This window comes from Lissotriton helveticus, chromosome 1_1 (assembly GCF_964261635.1).
Source record: "Lissotriton helveticus chromosome 1_1, aLisHel1.1, whole genome shotgun sequence".
NCBI classification, from domain to species: Eukaryota; Metazoa; Chordata; class Amphibia; order Caudata; family Salamandridae; genus Lissotriton; species Lissotriton helveticus.
Window position 1 is genome coordinate 142,398,176 of NC_136057.1, and position 21,752 is coordinate 142,419,927.

The window sequence follows — 21,752 nt, forward strand, 5'->3', positions numbered from 1 at the left end:
TCTTGGGGACTCGGGTCGCTCACAAGTGCCCCCTGAGCCCTCAGGCTCAAAACACAAAGGCGCGAGGTCGCGCTACCGAGAGGGGGCGGGGCGGACACCGGCAATGTGTCCCGACGCTCCCCCCTCTTCTGCAGGCACCTACCGGGTTCGCGCTGGGCTCTCCAGCGGAGGCGGGTCTCTCCCGCTGGTCCCGGGGCTCTCCTGGGCGGCGGGGCTCTCCACACCGCGACGGAGCCTTGCCGGCACCTTTTCTCTGCTCTCCTCGCTGCTGGGCTCTCCTCTCCCGGCGGCGAGGCGGAACTTCCGGTTGCTTCTCCCGGGGCCGCGCTCTGATTGGCCGGCCGGCCGGAACACTTCCGGGTCGTCGCGGGCAGCGCGGCGGCCCGTTTTAGGCAGGCAGGCGGGCTCCCACATGATCCGAGGAGTGGGCTCCCTCGTAGATCAATAAATCACGGGCACAACAAAGCGGCGAGGAGCGGGGTGGCACCCGCGCCGCCAAAGCAAATATAAAGCGAGGTAGGCACTCGCTAGGCCACCACGAGCAGGGTGGGCACCTGCACAGCAATTGGCGCGCTCCCAAGCGCTAGGCAGATAATCACAGCGCTCCAAGCGCTATAATTCAAAATCAAGCGCTCTCAGCGCTGGGGTGAAGGCACAGCGCTCCCAAGCGCTACAAGCCAAATAAAGCGCTCTTAAGCGCTATAAGTAAAATAAAGCGCTCCCAGGTGCCCTCAGCAAGCAGGGCAGAGTCCCAGCAGTCCTTGGGCAGGCAGGGGGGACAAGGCTGGGCCCAGAGCCAGCACACTGGGTCTCCAGGCAGGGAGACACCCCAAGTGGCGGTCCTCCGGCCCAGCGACAGCAGCAACAGCCCCCTCAGGACCCTGGAAGAGAACAACTTCAGTGGGGACACAGCCCCATTTTTATACAGTGCATTCCTTTGTCTGAGGGTGCAGAGTGGGGGCGGAACCAGTCGCAGCTGGTTCTTGAGTACTCTGTTTACCTCAACCACCCTCTCTATTCACTGGCAGGGCTTGGGTCATTAGACGCACCACAGGGGGGCGGAGCCAGCATTGTCAGGGGAAACCCCAGCCTCATCCAGGACACAGGTACACTCCTCCCACACATCACTCATGCTAATCTCCCACTCACCACCGGGCAGACCCATCCAGACTTCCTGGAGCCTGGCATGCCAGCCAGCTCCAGCCAATCACACGCCAGCACCCTCACAGCACACGTACAGCCATGTCTAGAAATGGCGCTTCGCTACTAGACACATACATGCTGCATACACCATCTCGCAGCATTCACTCTCACGAGTTCACACATACCAGACTCAAGCCTGTACACCCCACGCATCAGGAACTACCAGGGACACATACATTCCCCATGCATTCCTATGGGCGGGCAGGCCTAGCTCAGCACATGCACTCAGAGTGCGCACGCACTTTCCACTGGGACACAGTGAAAGTGCGCAGAATCCCAAAATCACCATCTCCAGGTCACCATTTCAAGCAAAAAGTCTAGGGGTGAACCTGCCCTAAGGGCCAAAGTCCAACATAACCCCCTTCCAGCCAAAACGCAGGGGAGAACAATCACCACCGTGATGGACTTCCCTGCTTGGGGCGATAGAACACGGACGCAGGCCCGCAACTGCAGGGACACCCTCCTGTTCTACGCCACGGTGAACCCATGGGATTCCTTCTAAACACACTGTCTGGACCAACTGGGCTACCCCACTGGTACTCCCAAGTTGTCCGCGGCCAGGACCAGGCCCTGGGCCACCCAGGTGCCACTGGTCCATGCCAATTCGCAGAGCGGGGGGTAGTAACCCCTGGCAAATAGGAGCCATTCTCCACTCTTCCTGTCTGCAAGACAGGACTAGACTGCCACTGGTACTCCAGCCTAGGGCCTACAACCTCAGGCGGACCAGGAGTCTCAGGGAAGGCTCTCCTCCCCCTACCTCTTCTCCTAGGGTTCCTCCTCCCTCTGCGAGGGGTACCCCTAGAACGCCATTCCAACCCAGGGCTTATCCACTCAGGTTGCACCGGGGTCAGAGGTGGGCTCTCCCACCCTCTGCACCCCCTTCCAGAGGTCTGCCCTCTCCCACCTGGAGAAGTTCCTCTGGAAGAATAACCGGTCAGGACACTGGTTACAGTCGTCCTACCCTTCAGGTCAGGCTGACCCCGAACCTGGCCTTCCAACCTCTGGTCTAAAACCTTCGGTGGAACAATTGCCTGGCACTCCAGGACTTCTGGGGACTTACACTCCATCCCCCTGAGGCTAACAAATGTCACATCTGTTGTGTGACTGTCTGTCTGGCGCAGATCTCCCGCCCTCTGTCCACCTGACAGTGCGTGACGATCCCCCAGACCAGAAGTGTTGTTACCATGGTCACTACACGGGAACCTAGCCCAACTGGGTAGTCCCTGACCCACTGGTCCTTCCACTGGGGAACTCCCCCAATCACTCCTAACTCTGGACTCCTGTACCCTCCCTACCGGAGCGGTACTGCCAGACTCTAGAACCACAGGAGCTCTGTTTACAGACACTCCAGGTCCTCTACTCACTAGGAGATCTTCCTCAAGTGGACTAACAGGACAGCCTAGGTCCCCAACCTGGTGTTCCCTCAAGAAACCACCCAGGTTCTGAGACAGGGCTTCGGGCCTCTGGGGGCTCTCAGCCACCCACTGACTCCTGCTCCACTGAGCCAGGCAGTCAGCCCCTACACCCTTCTCACTAACCAGGGACCTAGCTGGGCTACACTGAGCCTCTTCCACCACGCTGGGCTGGAAGATCCCTGACCCACTACTTTTGGAGTCACTCACCAATGACTCTACAGAACCTCTGGTCCCTTCCCAGCGGTCTGCTTCCTCTGCCAGCTCACATGGTTCAGACAATCCACACCCTAACAGGTGTTGGCGCAACCCTGGTGAACAACAACTGAGCAACTGCTCTCTGAGTAACATATCGAACAATAGGTCCCAATCACATTTCGTGGGCTCCCGTACCCAATCACACAGGGCTTCACAACAGTCATCCTCAAAGTCTTCCCAAGACTGATGAGACGGTTTCCTAAGGTTCCTAAACTTCAACCTATTCTCCTCCTCTGGGGAAACAGGAACCATACTCTGGGAACTGGGACTTTCTAGACTGAGATTTAAATAGCTGCCACCACTGGACCCAACCCTCCCTGGGTGATCCAGACACTCAACACTGCGCGCAGGGGATAGTCTACCCTCCAGAGCTACTTTGCCTCTGGTGGCGGCCCTCTCAGCCTCCTCTATCCTGTCCTGCGCTAAGACCCTCTCGGTCTCCAGCTGTTGCTTCTTAACCTCCAGCTGTTGCCTTCTAATGCCCAGCTGTGCCATAGCCTGGGCATGCTCCAGCCTGAGCCTCTCTAAAGCCAGCTGGTGCTCCCTTTCTCTCCTCCTATCTTCCAGCTCCTCTGGGGACAGGTAAAGGGATGAGGCGCTGCCTCCTACGCTGGACCCAGCAAGGGACCCCCTATCTATGGGGTCCTCACTCTCTGCTGGCGTCCCTGTGCTGTCATCTTCTTCCTCCTCAGACTCTTCAGGGCTCCCCTCTGACCCACCACCCTCATGGTGTGAGACCCGGGCCCTCTCCGCACTGTGCTCACGCTCCCAGTCATCCTTCTGCCATTGGATCAGGTTACCCCTAAGTTGGGACTGGGTGTCTGACTCATTCACTGCAATGTCTCTCTCTTCGCAAAACTCTCTCAGTTCATGCAAAAACAGACCCCAGACATTAAAAGCAGACTCCATCTTGGCAAGATGCTCACAGACACGTGCAACACAGGGGACTGAACAATCTGAAGTAAGAGGACACAATTCCAAAACTTCAACAATCTCCTTATCAAAGAGAACTCATACTCATGCGTCCAGGAAAACACACCATTCATCCACACACACCCTCCCCTCGGATCGGTAAGGCAGTTTCTACCACCCCTGACTTCTCAACCTGACCAAAAGTGACACAGGTACCAAACTCTGGAAGCAGGGCGGGGGACAAATGTACTGAACACAATCAAATGACACTCTTCAGGAGAAGAAACAATGGAATTTCATAAACAATCCCCTAAAATGTGGTCATCTAAAATGCAGAGTTTTGTGGTATGGCCAGTTACTACTAAGGTACAACGCAAACACAAATCCTTATCCCGCCGCTTGCCGCCAATGTTGGAAATGGGATCCCCGGCTGGCCAGGGCTTTCGCCAAAGTCAGTCAGAGACCACCACACCCAAGTCAGGGCAAGGGAGTTACACGCCAAGATAACCCCTACTCACCCTCTAGGTAACGTGGCGCGAGCAGCAAGGCTAAACTTGGAGGCGATGTAGGTTAAGTATTTGCGCACGCACCCCAGCAACAACAACCAAAGGCCCACCACAAAGGAAACTCCACACAAGGTTATATAAAAATAGCCTTTGTATTACACCAAAACACATTAGATAAAACACACACTTTACAATGTGCCAGAGGCACGGGCAGAATTTACAGGGGATATGTACAAGACAGGGCCACCTGGACCACTGTCAGGAATCAGAAATAGCACTTTCAGAAATAGCACTTAGTACATAGAATATAGCACAAAATAGCACACAACCAGTAATCACTGGTAACAGGGCCTCACTAGCACCACCTGTACTAGGGAGAAAACAACCACCTACACGTCACACTACCTGTAGGGGTGCAAAAGCAACACACATGATGTCGTAACATTCAGAGGTGTAAAGGCACATGACGCATAATCAATACATTCAGAGGTGCAGAACAAATACCAATTTCCCCAAACTCACCAGTCACCACCTGTGACTGTCCCGGTGTCCCAATGTCAGGGCCTAAACGTGGCAGTTGCCCACAAAGTGCTGGGCAACTGGAGCAGGGAAAGTTAGCGCAAAGTTGGAGCCTCTCTGGGCTCAAAGAACCACCACTGTGGCACTGGTGAGCCTCTCTTAGGCTCTCTCACCAGCAAGGGGGGGGCTGCTGAGCCTCTCAGGGCTCCAGCAACAGAAAGGTACAGCCTCGCTGGGCTGGGGGGGTCCCTCGCTCTGGGGACCCAAAGCAATAATGCTGGCCAAGAGCCTCGCTGGGCTCTAACGCTACTGGTGCCCCCGGGGCACCTCGTGGCTCCACAAACGCAGAGGTGCTTTCTCTCGGTGGAGCCTCTCTGGCTCGGGTTGGAGTCCCCCTCTTGGGGACTCGGGTCGCTCACAAGTGCCCCCTGAGCCCTCAGGCTCAAAACACAAAGGCGCGAGGTCGCGCTACCGAGAGGGGGCGGGGCGGACACCGGCAATGTGTCCCGACGCTCCCCCCTCTTCTGCAGGCACCTACCGGGTTCGCGCTGGGCTCTCCAGCGGAGGCGGGTCTCTCCCGCTGGTCCCGGGGCTCTCCTGGGCGACGGGGCTCTCCACACCGCGACGGAGCCTTGCCGGCACCTTTTCTCTGCTCTCCTCGCTGCTGGGCTCTCCTCTCCCGGCGGCGAGGCGGAACTTCCGGTTGCTTCTCCCGGGGCCGCGCTCTGATTGGCCGGCCGGCCGGAACACTTCCGGGTCGTCGCGGGCAGCGCGGCGGCCCGTTTTAGGCAGGCAGGCGGGCTCCCACATGATCCGAGGAGTGGGCTCCCTCGTAGATCAATAAATCACGGGCACAACAAAGCGGCGAGGAGCGGGGTGGCACCCGCGCCGCCAAAGCAAATATAAAGCGAGGTAGGCACTCGCTAGGCCACCACGAGCAGGGTGGGCACCTGCACAGCAATTGGCGCGCTCCCAAGCGCTAGGCAGATAATCACAGCGCTCCAAGCGCTATAATTCAAAATCAAGCGCTCTCAGCGCTGGGGTGAAGGCACAGCGCTCCCAAGCGCTACAAGCCAAATAAAGCGCTCTTAAGCGCTATAAGTAAAATAAAGCGCTCCCAGGTGCCCTCAGCAAGCAGGGCAGAGTCCCAGCAGTCCTTGGGCAGGCAGGGGGGACAAGGCTGGGCCCAGAGCCAGCACACTGGGTCTCCAGGCAGGGAGACACCCCAAGTGGCGGTCCTCCGGCCCAGCGACAGCAGCAACAGCCCCCTCAGGACCCTGGAAGAGAACAACTTCAGTGGGGACACAGCCCCATTTTTATACAGTGCATTCCTTTGTCTGAGGGTGCAGAGTGGGGGCGGAACCAGTCGCAGCTGGTTCTTGAGTACTCTGTTTACCTCAACCACCCTCTCTATTCACTGGCAGGGCTTGGGTCATTAGACGCACCACAGGGGGGCGGAGCCAGCATTGTCAGGGGAAACCCCAGCCTCATCCAGGACACAGGTACACTCCTCCCACACATCACTCATGCTAATCTCCCACTCACCACCGGGCAGACCCATCCAGACTTCCTGGAGCCTGGCATGCCAGCCAGCTCCAGCCAATCACACGCCAGCACCCTCACAGCACACGTACAGCCATGTCTAGAAATGGCGCTTCGCTACTAGACACATACATGCTGCATACACCATCTCGCAGCATTCACTCTCACGAGTTCACACATACCAGACTCAAGCCTGTACACCCCACGCATCAGGAACTACCAGGGACACATACATTCCCCATGCATTCCTATGGGCGGGCAGGCCTAGCTCAGCACATGCACTCAGAGTGCGCACGCACTTTCCACTGGGACACAGTGAAAGTGCGCAGAATCCCAAAATCACCATCTCCAGGTCACCATTTCAAGCAAAAAGTCTAGGGGTGAACCTGCCCTAAGGGCCAAAGTCCAACAGGGGTGGTGATGGACGGAGCATCCGAACCAATCAAACACTCACACCCAGTCAAAAGATCTGTGTTTAATCAGCTACCCTTGTAGGCAAGCGCTTCAACACCCCACATAAAGGTAGTAAGCGCTATATCAATGTTCCACTACAATACAATGGTTGCCCAGGGGCAAGAGACCTTAAGATCAGCCAAACTTGGCTTTTGACCCCAGATTCACTCCAAAAGTGAATTGCTGGGTCAGAAATCAAAAGTCAATTGAATCAAGCCACACTCAGCAACAAACTGCTGTTCGTGGTAAGGTCGAAAAATAAGGGCCACATGTACTAACATTTCCGTTTCTGATTTCCTAATGGCAATTTTTTGCGATTTGCTATCAGGAAATCGCAAACACCAATGTACTAATGTGTCTTTGATGCATTTAGCGATTATTAATTGGGTCGCAATTCTCCTACCTCATAAATATTCAACAGGTAGGTTGCAATTTTCAACCTACTGGATATTGCTAAAAACACATGGATGGTGTCCTGCTGGGGACAGCAGACCTCCTTGTCTATGTTTGCTTTTAAATGAAGCAAAGTTTATATATTTTTTTAATGCAGCCTGTTTCCCTTAAAGGAAGACATGAAGGGGCATATTATCAAGCAGGGCGATAGGCAATTATCGCCGCTTTAGCGGCCGTTTTTAGCTGCTGAGCGGCGATAATTCTATCGCCCTATTAGCAAGCTTTCGCTAACTGATGTTAGCGACAGCTTTTAGGCGATAGCGAGCGGTTTGGGGCCAGCTTTGCATGTCAGCGAATGACATGCAAAGTGGGCGTACCCAACCTGTTAGCGACTGAAAGCAGTCGCTAACGTCGCTATCGCCTATTAGCAAGGCAGGCTTAGCGATGGAAATATTCCCGCTATCGCCAAAAACCAACGCCTGGCCAGAGCAGTTCTTAGCCATGTTATCCAATGGGAGGTGGATAACATGGCTAAGAGCATTTTGTCGCTAATGCTTGAATATCGCTGTATTCTCCACGATATTCACGCATTTCGCCGCTATCGCTGGATATTTTATCACAGTGGAGAAAAACGTTGCTAATAGCATGTTTTCTCCGCTAACATATCCAGCGATAGGCAGCGATAAAAAAATCGTCGCTAAGCCTATTTAGCGATAATTATTCCTTCTTATGAATGAATGAATTACCACTACCTTCAAGGTCTTGGTAAAATGCGAATGTTTTGTGATTACATTTTGGTCACAAAATATTCATACATGCCACTGCGAGTTGCTATTAGAAAGGGAAGCCTTTCTAATACCGAATCACTAACCCATTTTGCGATTTGGTAATAGGTTACAGAATCACAAAATGGGTTTTGTACTTAAGAAAATGCATTTTTCCGGTCGCAAACGACCCAATACTGTTTGTGACCTGAAAAAACCTACGTACATGTGGCCCTAAATCTATTCTTTTTTGGAGGAAAAACAAATTCTTATATTTTACTGAAAAGAAATAACATATATGCCATTGCTGGTAGGCTAGGTGCTTGGGTACCTCTTTTTTTTTTTTAAGTATATATATTATAAATAGAACACGCTTGTTGGGAAAGGAATGTCCCAAGCATTTTAGAGGGGCACATGCCCGTTCCCTGAGAGCCCAACTGCATGTGATACTGGTACCCTTACTTTTATTTTGGCCGTGGCGTCACACTCATGTAAAGTGCAAAGGCCCAGGCCGGCCCGTGGTAATGTGAGGCCCAGAGACTGTTCTGTGACTTGGAGGGGAACACATGTTCATGTCGGTCCATGCACAGGCCGCATCATGTGAAGTGGTGGTGTCAGCAGACATGCGTGTGATTCAGCGTTGTCACCTGACCTGTCTCTGTGTCAAGGAGAGGTGAGCCTTCTGGTCCTCTCATGTAACCCAGAACCTTGTGCTGCCATCCCATCTGCATGTCACATGCGTGTATGTAGTATTATATGTGTGGTAGTAGGAATCCGTGTGCTGCTGGTGAGGACAGTAGTCGCGCCCTTTCACAGCAGATCTGAAGAATGGATTCCAAGAAGGCTGGGATGATGAAGGTCTCTCTGTCAAGGTTGATATGGCTTCCTCACACCCCAGCAGTGGTCTCAGTGCCTGAACGGCTGTACTCAGCGCCAAGACCACCAGGGCATTGATATTATGAGGTTCTGGGCTCGACAGACGGTCAGGCCGTGGCCTGCCACACAGGCCCGGCTCCAGGAATTTTTATTTGGGTGGGCCAAGGGTGAATTTGGGTGGGCCACTAGGACTCAATTTGTCGCATATATTTCTGGGCAGGCCTGCTTCAGGGCCCTCATTTATCTATTCTTACTCTTGCAAGGCCCAGTAAAACGCACTCTTTTCCAAATCTCTTTCTAAATTTTATTACTCTCAAAAAGTGCTTTTTCCTTGTAATGTTCCTTTGATGGGAAGAGGCGGATTCTGAGGTGGGGATATCAGGCAAATGACACTTCTCGGGCTCCCTCAGTGTGAGCCTTCAGGGAGAATCCCTCTTCATTACTACCTCCACCTGACCCCAGACTCTGCAACACACTCCCTTACAGGCTTGAATATCCACTACTCCTCTCCAGTGCACCTTATGCCACAGCTGACCTTGGGACCCAGCCCCATATCAGGCACCATCGGGCTCCACTTTCATTTTGCCCGGTAAAAACATTAGAAAAATCACCTTCCAACTTAAAACATTGAATATAGCAGTAAATGTAATTAGCACGCACTTTAAAGTATGTTCCACAGTAGCCCTTATGACCCGACTGCTAATTAAATAAACAAAAACAGAAAGGCCATGACAGGGCCGGCTTTATCGCTGATGGGAAAGTCTTTTTTGGTGCCACACCAATAACCTTTCTCCGTAAATACCTTTACTACCACCTTCCAACAGTGCCCCTCATCCCTCCATGACCCCCCCTATTGACCCCCTCCTCAGATTTCCTCACTGCCTCACGCCACAAGTGCCCCTCATATCCCCATAGCCCCTCCCCCTCATGACCTCCTCCTTGGAGACGAGTACCCCTTATCTCTCTGTAGCCCCTCCCACTCAAGACCTTCTCGTCTAACTCCCTCACTACCACCCTACACCAGTGCCCTCATCCCTCCCTAGCTCCCCCTCCACCCCATGACCTCTTCCTCGGATTCTCTCACTACCACCCTCCATCAGTGCCCCATATCTGTCTGCAGCCCCCCTCATGACCTCCTCCTCAGGCTCCCTCATGCCACCCTCCACCAGTGCCCCTCATCGCTCCTTAGCCCCTCCCACTACCTTCTCCTCGGATTCCTTCACTGCCACCCTCCAACAGTGCCCCTCCTCTTTACGTAGCCCTTCTCTCATATGCATTTCATTTGTTGTATAGCGCTACTCATGTCAGTGTAGTGTGTGTCAGTACTTTACATCACACACACATTATACAGAGACAATGAATCATACAAGTATGTAAATCAGTCTATAGGGAATGTCACATAAGCCAATGAGGATTACAAGGTGTATGAATCACATGTCATCCATACTGGTGGGCAGTATATTTTAAAAGGGTTTGGTATGGGGAAACACAACCTTAGGATTTAAAGACGATTCCATGGGGGTCAGCTTTACTGATAAAAATGTATATCTGTCCAAACATACTCATTTTAGCAACATTAGAATAATGAAAGACTGGGGAAGTTCTAACTATATCACAAAACAAAAAAAGCTAAGTTCTAACTATACAATTCATGTTTGTAGACAGCTCTTAGATGACAGTTCATAGGTCACTGTCCTATGATACGATTGTAACCTCTGAACTTCAAGTAACACAAGGATCTCTGCGACAAAGGCAGTAACCCACTGAGCTATCCAGATACAATACAGTTCATTTGCATTTAAAAACTACTAACAAACAAATGATTGCTCTCCAGAAGGATCATTAATCACCAGCGTTATCTGGGCATTTTGTATCGTCTTATTGCTGTCCTGCATCGGCCATGATAAAGATGAAAACTGTTTAAATAAAGCTCACACGAAGTATGTGTCCTGCTGGGCCTGTGCAGATTTCAAAAAGAAAAAAATGTAGTAACACATTCTCTTACCTGCTCCATTAGTCAAACTTTGTGTCACAGCCTGATGTGATAAGCCACTGCAGGGGTCAGGAAAGGTGACTAAGAATAAACAAACTTATTTTCGCCTGAGCTGCATAGAAAAAGAAATATCAACGCAGCAGGGCAATAGGCAAAGGTTACCAAAGGTTACCAGTGTCAAAGCAAGGATTTGTCACCTTTCACTGTGCCGAGATGAAGGGGTGAAAAAAGTAATCAAAGCCTTGTTAACATGTTAATGGTCTTTAAAGACCTGTGAAGTACTCGGGGTGAGGCTGCGATAATCTCTAAATCTGTCTGTGTGTGTGCGCCCGGAAAGCTGCCTCGGCCGGGCTGACACACACGACCTGAGCGCTGCGCGCCTGCCTTCCAGCCCTCACTGCTGAGGGCCAAGGCTCCTCTTTGGGTGGGCCAGGCTCATGTTTGGGTGGGCCTGGCCCACCCGGCCCACCCTCTAGAACCGGGCCTGCTGCCACATAAGTTGGGTTGCCCACTAGTTGGGTGAATCCAGGAGCGTCCAAGCTGCCAGCAAGCCCAGGGTGTACTCAGAGCTGAGGTATGGGGCCGAGGCCGTGGGTGAGGAGGCGCGGGGTCAGGGAGGTGGGGGTGGCCCGATCCCCAGGACAGTATGGTGTAAAATGCGGAGCAACAGAGAACCTGGCGAGACAGGGCTGCCCTGTGTATCAACAGGGGCTTATTGCACAGACACCTGCAAGTTAAGCACTCGCTGCTGATCTCTGTACTGCGGGTCACGAGTACAAATCTGCACAACAGCGACTCCTCCTTTCGAGATTGAATGATTGAAGTGATTAAAATTGGGCAATAGAAACAGCAGTGACTTACTGCACGTACAAGCGAGAGGGCTGAACTATTGAAAACAGCTGTCATTGCTTCTCCTTTCGTTGTGGCAGCAGCAGCACACCATGGGAACAGGACCACCATCTCTTACAGAGGCCTCAGCGAGGGACTGCCCGATTCCTGAGGTGATTCAGGGGCCTCATGGTCACTCTGAGAAGTGTGACAGACCTCAGAGCTGGGGCATCAGGCCACAGATAATGGTGGCTATGAAGCCAGAGGCCTCTTGTCTCACTCATTGCCTCCCCCATTTGGAGGTCAGGTTGAGCTCTCACACCAGCTAAAGCAGGACTAGAAATGTAACTCAAATGTAACTCTTTTCAACGCTCTGCAGAGAAGCTCCTGGGTGTTGTAAAGACTTTTGAAAGTAATTCAGCCTGAAAGAAAGCCCGCCTACAGTCTGCTTCACTTGATGTGAGACACTGCTTTGGGCACATGAGAGTGCTGCTCCAAACTGTATAGAGGCCATGAGACTACTATAATAACATTGTGGTGTGTTTTTATTCATTTCACTTTTATGATCAATTCACTGATGCAACTTCTCTTGTTATCATTGAAGCTAAAGCTTCTGTAACATTTTTCCAGTCAATCAATCAATCAGTGATTTATAGAGCTCGCTACTCACCCGTGAGGCTCTCAAGGCGCTGGGGAAGTAAGTGGGGGTGGTTCGGGCGGCTTCGAAGTCATCCGAAAAACTTCTTGAGGTATTTTCTGAAGGTTTTCAGCGTCGTAGGGATTCGTTTGATACTGAGGGGGAGTTTGTTCCAGGTCTTGGCCGTGATGTACGACAAGGATCTGCCCCCTGTTCTGGCTCTGTGGATGCAGGGGATTTCTGCGAGGGATAGGTCGGCGGAGCAGAGGTTTCTCTTGGAGGCATGGAAGGAGATTCTTTTGTTGAGTTATTGGGGTCCGGTGTTGTGGAGGGCTTTGTAAGCGTGTGTGAGCAGCTTGAATGTAACTCTCTTTTTGAAGGGGAGCCAGTGGAGGTCGCAGAGGTGCTGGGTGATGTGGTCATGTCGTGGGATGCCGAGGACCAGTCTGGCTGCGGCATTCTGGACGGTCTGGAGTTCGCAAAGAAGAGATTTGTTGATAACGCCGTCGAGAGCGTTTCCGTAGTCCAGCCTGCTGGTGATGAGTGCGTGAGTGACGGTCTTCCTGGAGTTGGGAGGGATCCATTTGAAGGTCTTGTGGAATATGCAGAGGGTGTTGAAGCATGTGGAGGGTGGGAGGGTTTCCGAGGGCGGGGGGTCACCAGGTGTTATCTCACGCGGTAGGGGTGAATCTGAGGATGAGGACTTTTGCTTTCTCCAAGTTGAGCTTCAGGCATCTGCTGCTCATTCAGGATGCGATGTCCTTTTATTCCTTCCTGGAAACTGTGCCTGGTAATGTCGGGGTCCTTGGTGAGCGAGAGGATAAGCTAGATGTCATCGGCTTAGGATACCTGTGATGTCCTTAAATATGCTAATTAGTTCTCCCTTCTAAGAATTATGAAAACGTGAGAGCATTGTGAAGTAGAAGGGCCTAGGAGCACATTCTCCCATGACACTCAGAATTGAGCCAGTTGAATGGCACAAACCTGGTAGGCCTCAGACAGAGGACAGTGGGGCATATGCACAAGGAAATGTCGGAGCGCAGAGCTGCGCCAAAATTTGACAGCACCACGCTCCGACATTTCCTAAACACAGGAATGCGCCGTATTTACAACAGTATGGTGCACCCCTGTGTTTTCCCTAGCGCTGGCGCTAAATTTAGCTGCCTAGCGCCAACGCAGGCACCCTTGCACCATAGTGCAGGGAATGATTGTTTATGTGCAGGAAAGAGTCCATTCCTGCACATAAACAATCTATAAGTAGCAAATCGTCATTATTAAATGATTGTTTATGTGCAGGAAGGCACACCTTCTTGCACATAAAAAATGATTCATGGCGTTTTGCTCTTTCTATGTGAGCTGCAAAATGCAGCACAATAGAAAAAGCAAAAATGAGAGGAAATAAAAGTATTTCTCCTCATATTGCCATTCTAATGCCTGCCCTTGCATGGCTTTAGTTTTTGGTGCTGCCTCAGATTTACAGATACTTGTACATCCAAGGCAGCGTAAAAATGGTGAAAAACCCACTGCAACACCCAATGCATGCCCCATTCACACAGATACCTGTGTAAAAGGGTACCATATTTACAAAGCAGCATTAAGCCACAAAAAGCGGCTGAACGCCACTTTGTATATATGGAGCATGGTATGGCACCACAGAAACGTCGTTAAAAGTGATGCTCCGGTGGCGCAATACCCTTGTAAATATGCCCCAGTGTGTTCTCATGTTTTTATTGAAGCATGGGCTTGGACAGAGGAGCACCAGCACATTGTTTTTCCTTTCTCCTTGTCTCTTTTGCCAGACTTACCTGCTTCTCACATTGTTCGGATAAATACTCTCTATTTTAGCATGCAATTTGTTTTTTCCAAGGAGTGTTAATGTTAGCCCATTATAATGAGATGCTTGCAATTGCATGTTAAAACTGTCACTGCCCATTGGGCTGTTGGCTGTTTAACCCTTGATTGTCTACACAAGAAAAGGCGGAAAGTCAGGAACTACATTTTATTTTACATTTCACAAGTCTGAAAAATGATACCATTACCATCCGTAGCCAATAGAATATTGCACTGTAGGGCTGTCGTTTTTCTTTTAACTATTTTATCAAGGATGCAAAACCCCGGAATGCAAAGCGACGGTGGCTAAAATGCCAAAACAGGACAAAGGTGTTATACATAGCAAGCAGCCACGTGTTAGCTATGTTTTAAAATGTTATAAAGATTTCTAGTCCATTTCAAATGCTGCTTGTTTGACATGTGAAACAGTGCTTTATTTGTAATAAAATAAGTGCCAGGGCCCTCATCATTAGGCCACTAGAGCTAGCACCACCCATTGACCCTGCCAGTGCTGCCAAAACAAAACTATTTTACCATCACACTCCTAAAAGTGTGACAAGCCAGACTATACCAGGCCCCCAAAGCTGTAAGAATCTCTTGAGTGGCAGGTAGTATTTATTTTTAATGCTCATCTCTAAATTAGACACCATGGGCCCGATTCACAGAATGAACTTAAGACTCAATCCTAAACGTACTACTATTTTGGTATTCACAGAATGCACTTACTACTTTAGGCATTCACAGAATGCACTTACTACTTTTGGTATTCACAGAAGTTAGGATTTTGTCTTAAGTGTGTCTTAAGACAAACTTAAGACAGAATTAAGACAGACTTAAGACAGACTTAAGACAAACTTAAGACAGACTAAAGACAGACTTAAGACAAACTTAAGACAGACTTAAGTCTGTCTTAAGTCTGTCTTAAGTTTGTCTTAAGACAAACTTAAGACAAAGTCCTAACTTCTGTGAATACCAAAAGTAGTAAGTTCATTCTGTGAATACCAAAAGAAGTAAGTGCATTCTGTGAATGCCAAAAGTAGTAAGTGCATTCTGTGAATACCAAAATAGTAGTAAGTTTAGGATTGAGTCTTAAGTTCATTCTGTGATTCGTGCCCCATGTGTCAGACTGTCATATGGACTGGTGTTGACAATTAAGCGCCGGTGCAGAGCACCGGAAACCACCGGCTCAAATTAAGCACTAATGTGAAACTAAAAGTAAACTCTGCTCACATGTTTTGTGATGGTTTACTCTTTCAAATATATAATGGCAACTAACAGTGACAATGCAAATTGTATTTTTTTTGTGTAGCGGAATGTTTTATACTGGGCTTCACAACACAACAAAGGTACAACAAGGACAGCAGCAACACAACCTTCCCTAAAACAAACTATAAGTGCGTGGGGTGGGCAGCAGGCTGCGCCATAGCTAAGTGCGTGATGACTCAAGACAGGGGCTTCCGAGTCTCGCCATCATGTTGCTGCCACTGACTTCCCGAGGCTCGTTCTAGTGGCGAAACCCATACCGAGTACCAAGTACCTGCAAGGTACGGAGGTCCCCAGTAAACTGCTATTGACTCCATGCATCAACCTGGCAGCGTTTTTTTTGCTGGATGCAGTGACCTGGCAACGCTGACCTCCTCGCTCCGCCTCTGTGACGCTACACGTCAAGCTACACATTTATCCATGAAATTCCGTCTGTCACCAAACTTCGCCTCGATGATGTCATTGCGGTAGAGCTCTGATCAACATCATAGTTCTGGTTCCTATGGCTACACTGACCCATTGCCACAAATAGTAAAATCACTATGAAGGAAACTCCCAGGAGACAATTGCCTTCTGTTTGACAATATGTATGTAGTGAATGGTCAAAGTAAACTAAAGACCCCCAAGGATATTGCGGCATGGATTAGCAAATTTAGCAGCACAAAAATGGAAATTTAGCGGCACAAATATGGAAATTTAGATGCATTTTTGCAGCACATCATTTTACTCATAATCATTCATTTTCAGCTTTAAAACAATAGAAACTGTCTTAGCAGAGTATTCCATTTTGAAATAGGCCCTGACGCGATGTAATTTCCTGTGATGTCCCTTCCACTACCCCTAGCATTTTAGTGAATTGACGCCCATGCTCTAGTTGGACATGTTACCCCCTCACCTTCCATGTCCAATGTGCCTGTATTTAAAATATATCTTGAAAGCCATACCTTCATATATTAAAGCAACTTCTGAATTTGAAAGGTTTATTAAAAAGGGCTTTCTATTTTAGCTGTTATGTATATTGTTAGCAAGAAATAGATATACCTGAACCACCTTCGAATGCCCGTGATACTGTGCTTGGATAGTGTGCACAGCTGCACTCGCTAGCGGGTTATTTCCCAGACTATGCCTTGCCTTCATGTTCACCTGCCCCTGTCTTGGGCAAACCTTTTCATATCCCGCATCAGACCTGAAATTATCTACCTATGGTAACATCCTTTAAGCCAATTAATGTGTGTTACATTACAGGTAATGTTGAAAAATAAATGCAACCCGGTGTCATGGTCAGAACGCTTTACTGCTAAAACTACTATTAATGCCTTAGGAAAGCATTACAAATCCCTAGGCCTTGTGGATCCCTTTAAAAAACAAATATTTAAAATATAAATATTTCAACACGGGCTGATTGGCCACAATACAAATATTTCTTTGGTCAGCAGCCACAACTACAGAAGAGAGGATATTGACAAGTGAAGAATAACCTTCTCCCTGCATTCCTTCATTTTCGCAGGCACTTATGTAAAAATTGCGGCATTTTTACAAAAGTGCCAATTTCGCGGCAAACCGCGAAATGCAATATCGTGAAATTCTGAAGGGTCTGACTAAAATGAGTATACAGAATTCTTAGAATATCTTCGAGTGTTCATAGTAAAACTACAAAAACACACAATAGAGACCGTTTTTGTGTACCGGGACCCGGGGGAACTACAAAACCCGGCATTCCTTGCGGCCCGTGAGCCGCCAACACCACCAATGTGCCAACTTGAACGTGCCCTGAGGCGAATTAAAGCACAGGGAGCCTCCTTTAGCGCGGAAGACCGTTTTTGTGTACGGGGACCCGGGGGAACCACAACACCCGGCATTCCTGGCCTCTTACTCTTCGAAGCACCAGCCAAGGACTTGTGCAATGGTATGTGAAACATCCAGCGCTGACTTTCATCCGGAGGTTGCTCATTCAGGCCTTGCTAGAAAATGGAAACCCAAACCTGCTGTAAGCGTGGGGACCAAACGCAAGAACCGTGTTGTAGAGCCTTCAGCTAAGGGTGACTCTGAGGAGGGAGGGTCAGGTGGCTCCTCACATGTAGGCACAGAGCAGTCAGCTTGGGTGACTAACCTGGTGGTGGATCTACAGGTCCAAGTAAGGGTTATTGTTAAGGATGAACTCAACACTCTGATGGCACGGGTGGATATGCTTGCAAACTTGGTTGAGACCTGAGTAGGCAAGACAGAAGCAATCCTAAGCGGGGCCGAGTCTGCAAATTACCTGGTATTACAAGCTTCTCATCCCAATACTAGGTTGGAACCCATATCTATAAACAACCTGACCTCAATCATAACCCCAAACCAGATTATTCAGGAGGTTGTAAATAAAAGAATGGTAACTCAGCAAAGCCGAGAGCAAATTATAGTACACATCGTCAGGGGCCTAGTCATGGACTGGAAACAAACGCGGGGCCTACCCAGCAAGCCCAGCAGTATGTGATAACTTGCCTCAACAGGGGACCAGTCATAGGGCTGATGAGGGGTTTGTTTCACGAGCAGAAGCCAGCGAAGAGAGGCTGGCTTTGCCATGCTTCACCCTCCCCCCGGCCTCAACCCCATAAGCCATTATCTTAACTGGAATACCAGAGTTGAATAAGGGACATAGGGAATCACATATTGAACTGACGAACAAGTGTATATTTTGGCTGGCCAAGTGGCGGCAAATTTCTTATATAGATGCAGGCGAAATCCTTATGACACGCAGGGTGGGATGTGTGCACTGGAGGTCGAAAAATGTGCCTTTGAATTGCATTGTGATTAACTTCAGCAACCCATCTGTTGTACACGCTCTCCTAGACCGGAACCACCACAGGCAGGAGGGGGGCATAAGGTCCTTTCTGCTGGGCAATTTTCACCCCTTGGGCTCGTCCCACAAAACAGAAGTTGGGGTGGCATGAGGTGGGGATGTGGAATCAAAACAAGCAACATACTATTTTGGGTCGGGATCAACCAAGTCCGCTATTTTTCAACTTACCACTATCAAATAGATTTGTGACCATAGAGTCAGTAGATTGACTTGATCCTGCATGGCCCACGATCGAGAAATTCGACCATCAGAAGGAGCACTTCGGGAGCCTTACTCAATGGGGAGAGTTTTCTCAGCGGTATTGGCATTTAAGGCAGGAAGTGGAACAGGCGAAGGTGTGTGCTGATGGAGTGGAAGGAGTTGAAAGTGATGGTTGGCTCGGGGCTTTTACCAACCGACCCTTGCCCGATCCACTTCATGAGTCCATGCAGGCACTTCATTGCCAACCGTGGGTGACCTTAAAATCCTCATCCCCCTTGTTTGACAATTCTGCTGCTAGCAACGGCTTAAGGCCTATGGGGGTGGAGACGACCAGCCCTCTCCAACAAGAACGTGTGCAAAAAGAACAATTGATGGACAGAACACAGAACAATGTCATGCAATCACCCCAGTATAGAGATCTGGGCCTAAATCCATCGTTTTTTGCTCACCATGCCATTCCAGTTTGGACCCAGCCATATGCAAATCAGTCTTGACCCTGTACCCAATGGGAACAGTCCATCCCGAACTGCCAGGCCAGGTCCTCCCTGGACTGGAAACAAGCATCCTAGGACCGGAATGCCCAGACTTGGGTCCCGGGCTCACTGTGCCACTGGAATCAAGCAATCCTGACTGAAGAGAAAATTGGTCCTAGGATGCTTGTTTCCGGTCCAGGGAGGACCTGGCTTGGCAGTTCGGGCTGGACTGTTCCCATGAGGCCCAGGGTCAAGACTGATTTGCATATGGCCAGATCTAAACTGGGGTTGCATGGTGAGCAAAAGAATGATGGATTTAACCCAGATCGTTTTTAGGGGGTGAATGTTTGGATTTGTTCTTCATTCTTTCCATCAATTGTGTCTTTTACTTTCACGCCTTAAGTGCGCCGGGTATGCCCAGACGTGGGTCCCGTGCTCACTGTGCCACTGGAATCAAGCTATCCTGGCTGAAGAGGGGTGAAACCCAAAACCGGTCCTAGAATGCTTGTTTCCAGTCCAGTGAGGACCTGGCTAGGCAGTTTGGGCTGGACTGTTCCCATGAGGCACAGGGTCAAGACTGATTTGCATATGGCCAGGTCTAAACTGGGGTGGCATGGTGAGCAAAATAATGATTAATTTAACCCAGATCTTTCGACTGGATTTGAATGTTTGGATTTGTTCTGCATTCAGTCCATCAATTGTGTGTCTTTTGCTTTCTCGCCCTAGGTGCGCCAGGTATGCCCAGACGTGGCTCCCGGGCTCACTGTGCCACTGGAATCAAGCTATCCTGGCTTAAGAGGGGTGAAACCCCGAAACCGGTCCTAGGATGTTGATTTCCGGTCCAGGGAGGACCTGGCTTGGCAGTTCGGGATGGACTGTTCCCATGAGGCACAGGGTCAAGACTGATTTGCATATGGCCAAGTCTAAACTGGGGTGGCACAGCAAAAGGTTCCAGCACTCTTATGCATCAATATTAGTTTATCATATTAAAGTCCACAAATCAACAGCACAATAAAGAAGAATTGTCCAACTCCGTAGTGTGTATTTTCAAATGCAGCTTTCACTTTATTGTTCATCAATAGATTCACTACACAATTCCACAAAACATAGCCAACGCGTTTCGTCTACTGAGAGACTTCTTCAGGGCCATTAAGGAAATACATAAAATACATATATTTTAAAACGAGGAGCCTATACACATTTTTAACACAAAGCAAATAAATACATGACAGAATATATTTATAAATTAACACCACTTCATGATTATGCATATTGTGATTCATATGATTCTTTCCAGCGTTGGATAACTAAAAACAAACAAATGTTAATATCATTCATTAACCAAATGTTCTTCTATGATTCCATTGCTAGAGTCAACATTAGATTTCAACAGCATATTCGTGTATCAAACAACAACAAATCATCTATATATACAAAAGACCCCAGACAATAATATATACAACAATAAAAACCATACCTTGAATGTATGGCACAAAATGTATCGCATCACAACTCGCAGTATTTCTATTCCAGTAGAGAGTGTTTTTATGATGCTCCCAAATTCTGAAATATCAAACATTTTAATAATGAGATTCCACATCGCCAAAACAGAGAGGTCAGATGTATTAACATAACGTCAATTGTCACCTTAAATTGTCTACATAGTTTCCATGGAAAAAAGCAGAAATACCACAGATATTATGTATAGTTATATAACTTTCTATTCATCGATCTCAGTCACTTCTAACTTAAAAACTGCTGTGTTGTAATTATCCACACCACATAGATCTAAACTTGCCTATGTAACTGTTCAGTGCTATGTAAATTCCTCATAAATAGATGTTGTATCATCATTCTTACCAATATTATGTAACATATTAGTAAATAACCATCTACTTTAAATGTAAAGAGTCAGAGATAAATGGCTATTTGAAGGATGATGGTACCCACACTAAACCATATTAACTGACTATTATGGCTGTGGGAACCACAAACATATAAGTAAATTCTGGCCAAACATCGTCAATATCACCTCCCTAACGTCCCAAATAATTGTTTGGAAAATGTGTACTTAATGTTTTTTGACAATCAATTTTATTGGGTTTTTAATTTGAATACGTCAACAAACTGCACCATTTAGAGCTACATAGTACATTAGCAGGATAGGGGACAAACACATCGCAATGACATCAAGATCACAGAAAAGAAATCCAGAATAGCATATCCATGTACACCTGGAGAGCGGACCACATCATCTCATTCGTCGATTACCCCAACCCATTTTCCCCACATGCAATGGAATTTCTCGGGGCACCCCCTGGCTATGTATAGAGGCCGCTCCTGCCCACCCCCCGGCGCCAGCACCGTCGAGTGGGAGGGGCGATGTCCAGCCAGTGAGCAGAGATTGAGGAAGAGCTTCTCTGCCCTGGAATCGTCCAGACCGTCGGTGACGCCCAGCAGAACACGCATGGAATCAAGGGGCACCAGCCCAGGACCCCTGTCAGGTCTTGTGTTAACAATTCCCAATACCCCTGAATTGCATTGCAGAGCCACACCATATGATAAAAGTCAGCGCGGGGGTGGGAGCAGCGGGGGCAATTAGCATCGGGGGGGAAGCCCAGCATGGTGGAGACACAGAGGTGTAAGGTAGGCGGCGTGCAAAAAATAGACTTCGACCAGGCGCAGTCTTGCTGATACCGCAATCGTCCTAGTGGCCAACAGGGCATCTCTCCAATCCTCATCCTCTAGAACCCCGAGCCAGCCCTCCCACTTTTCTCGGAGCAGGAAAAGGTAGTTGGGGGTATTGTTGACGAGTAAGCAGTAGATTCGAGAGACTCCACCCCT

At 49.1% G+C, this 21,752-nt stretch overlaps 1 protein-coding gene across 4 annotated transcripts in view; it reads right to left on the reverse strand.

Moving 5' to 3' along the window:
• Positions 1–21,752, reverse strand: part of POLD4 (DNA polymerase delta 4, accessory subunit) — a 709,379-nt gene that overhangs the window by 266,521 nt on the left and 421,106 nt on the right. For 3 of the 4 annotated variants that reach the window (XM_078658940.1, XM_078658888.1, XM_078658908.1), the window contains one exon: positions 20,386–20,471. The exons of the other annotated variant lie outside the window; for it this stretch is intronic. In XM_078658940.1, the coding sequence (XP_078515066.1) occupies positions 20,386–20,415 (30 nt within the window). In that variant the 5' untranslated portion in view covers positions 20,416–20,471. The remainder of the gene's footprint in view (positions 1–20,385; positions 20,472–21,752) is intronic. 4 annotated transcript variants of the gene reach the window in all.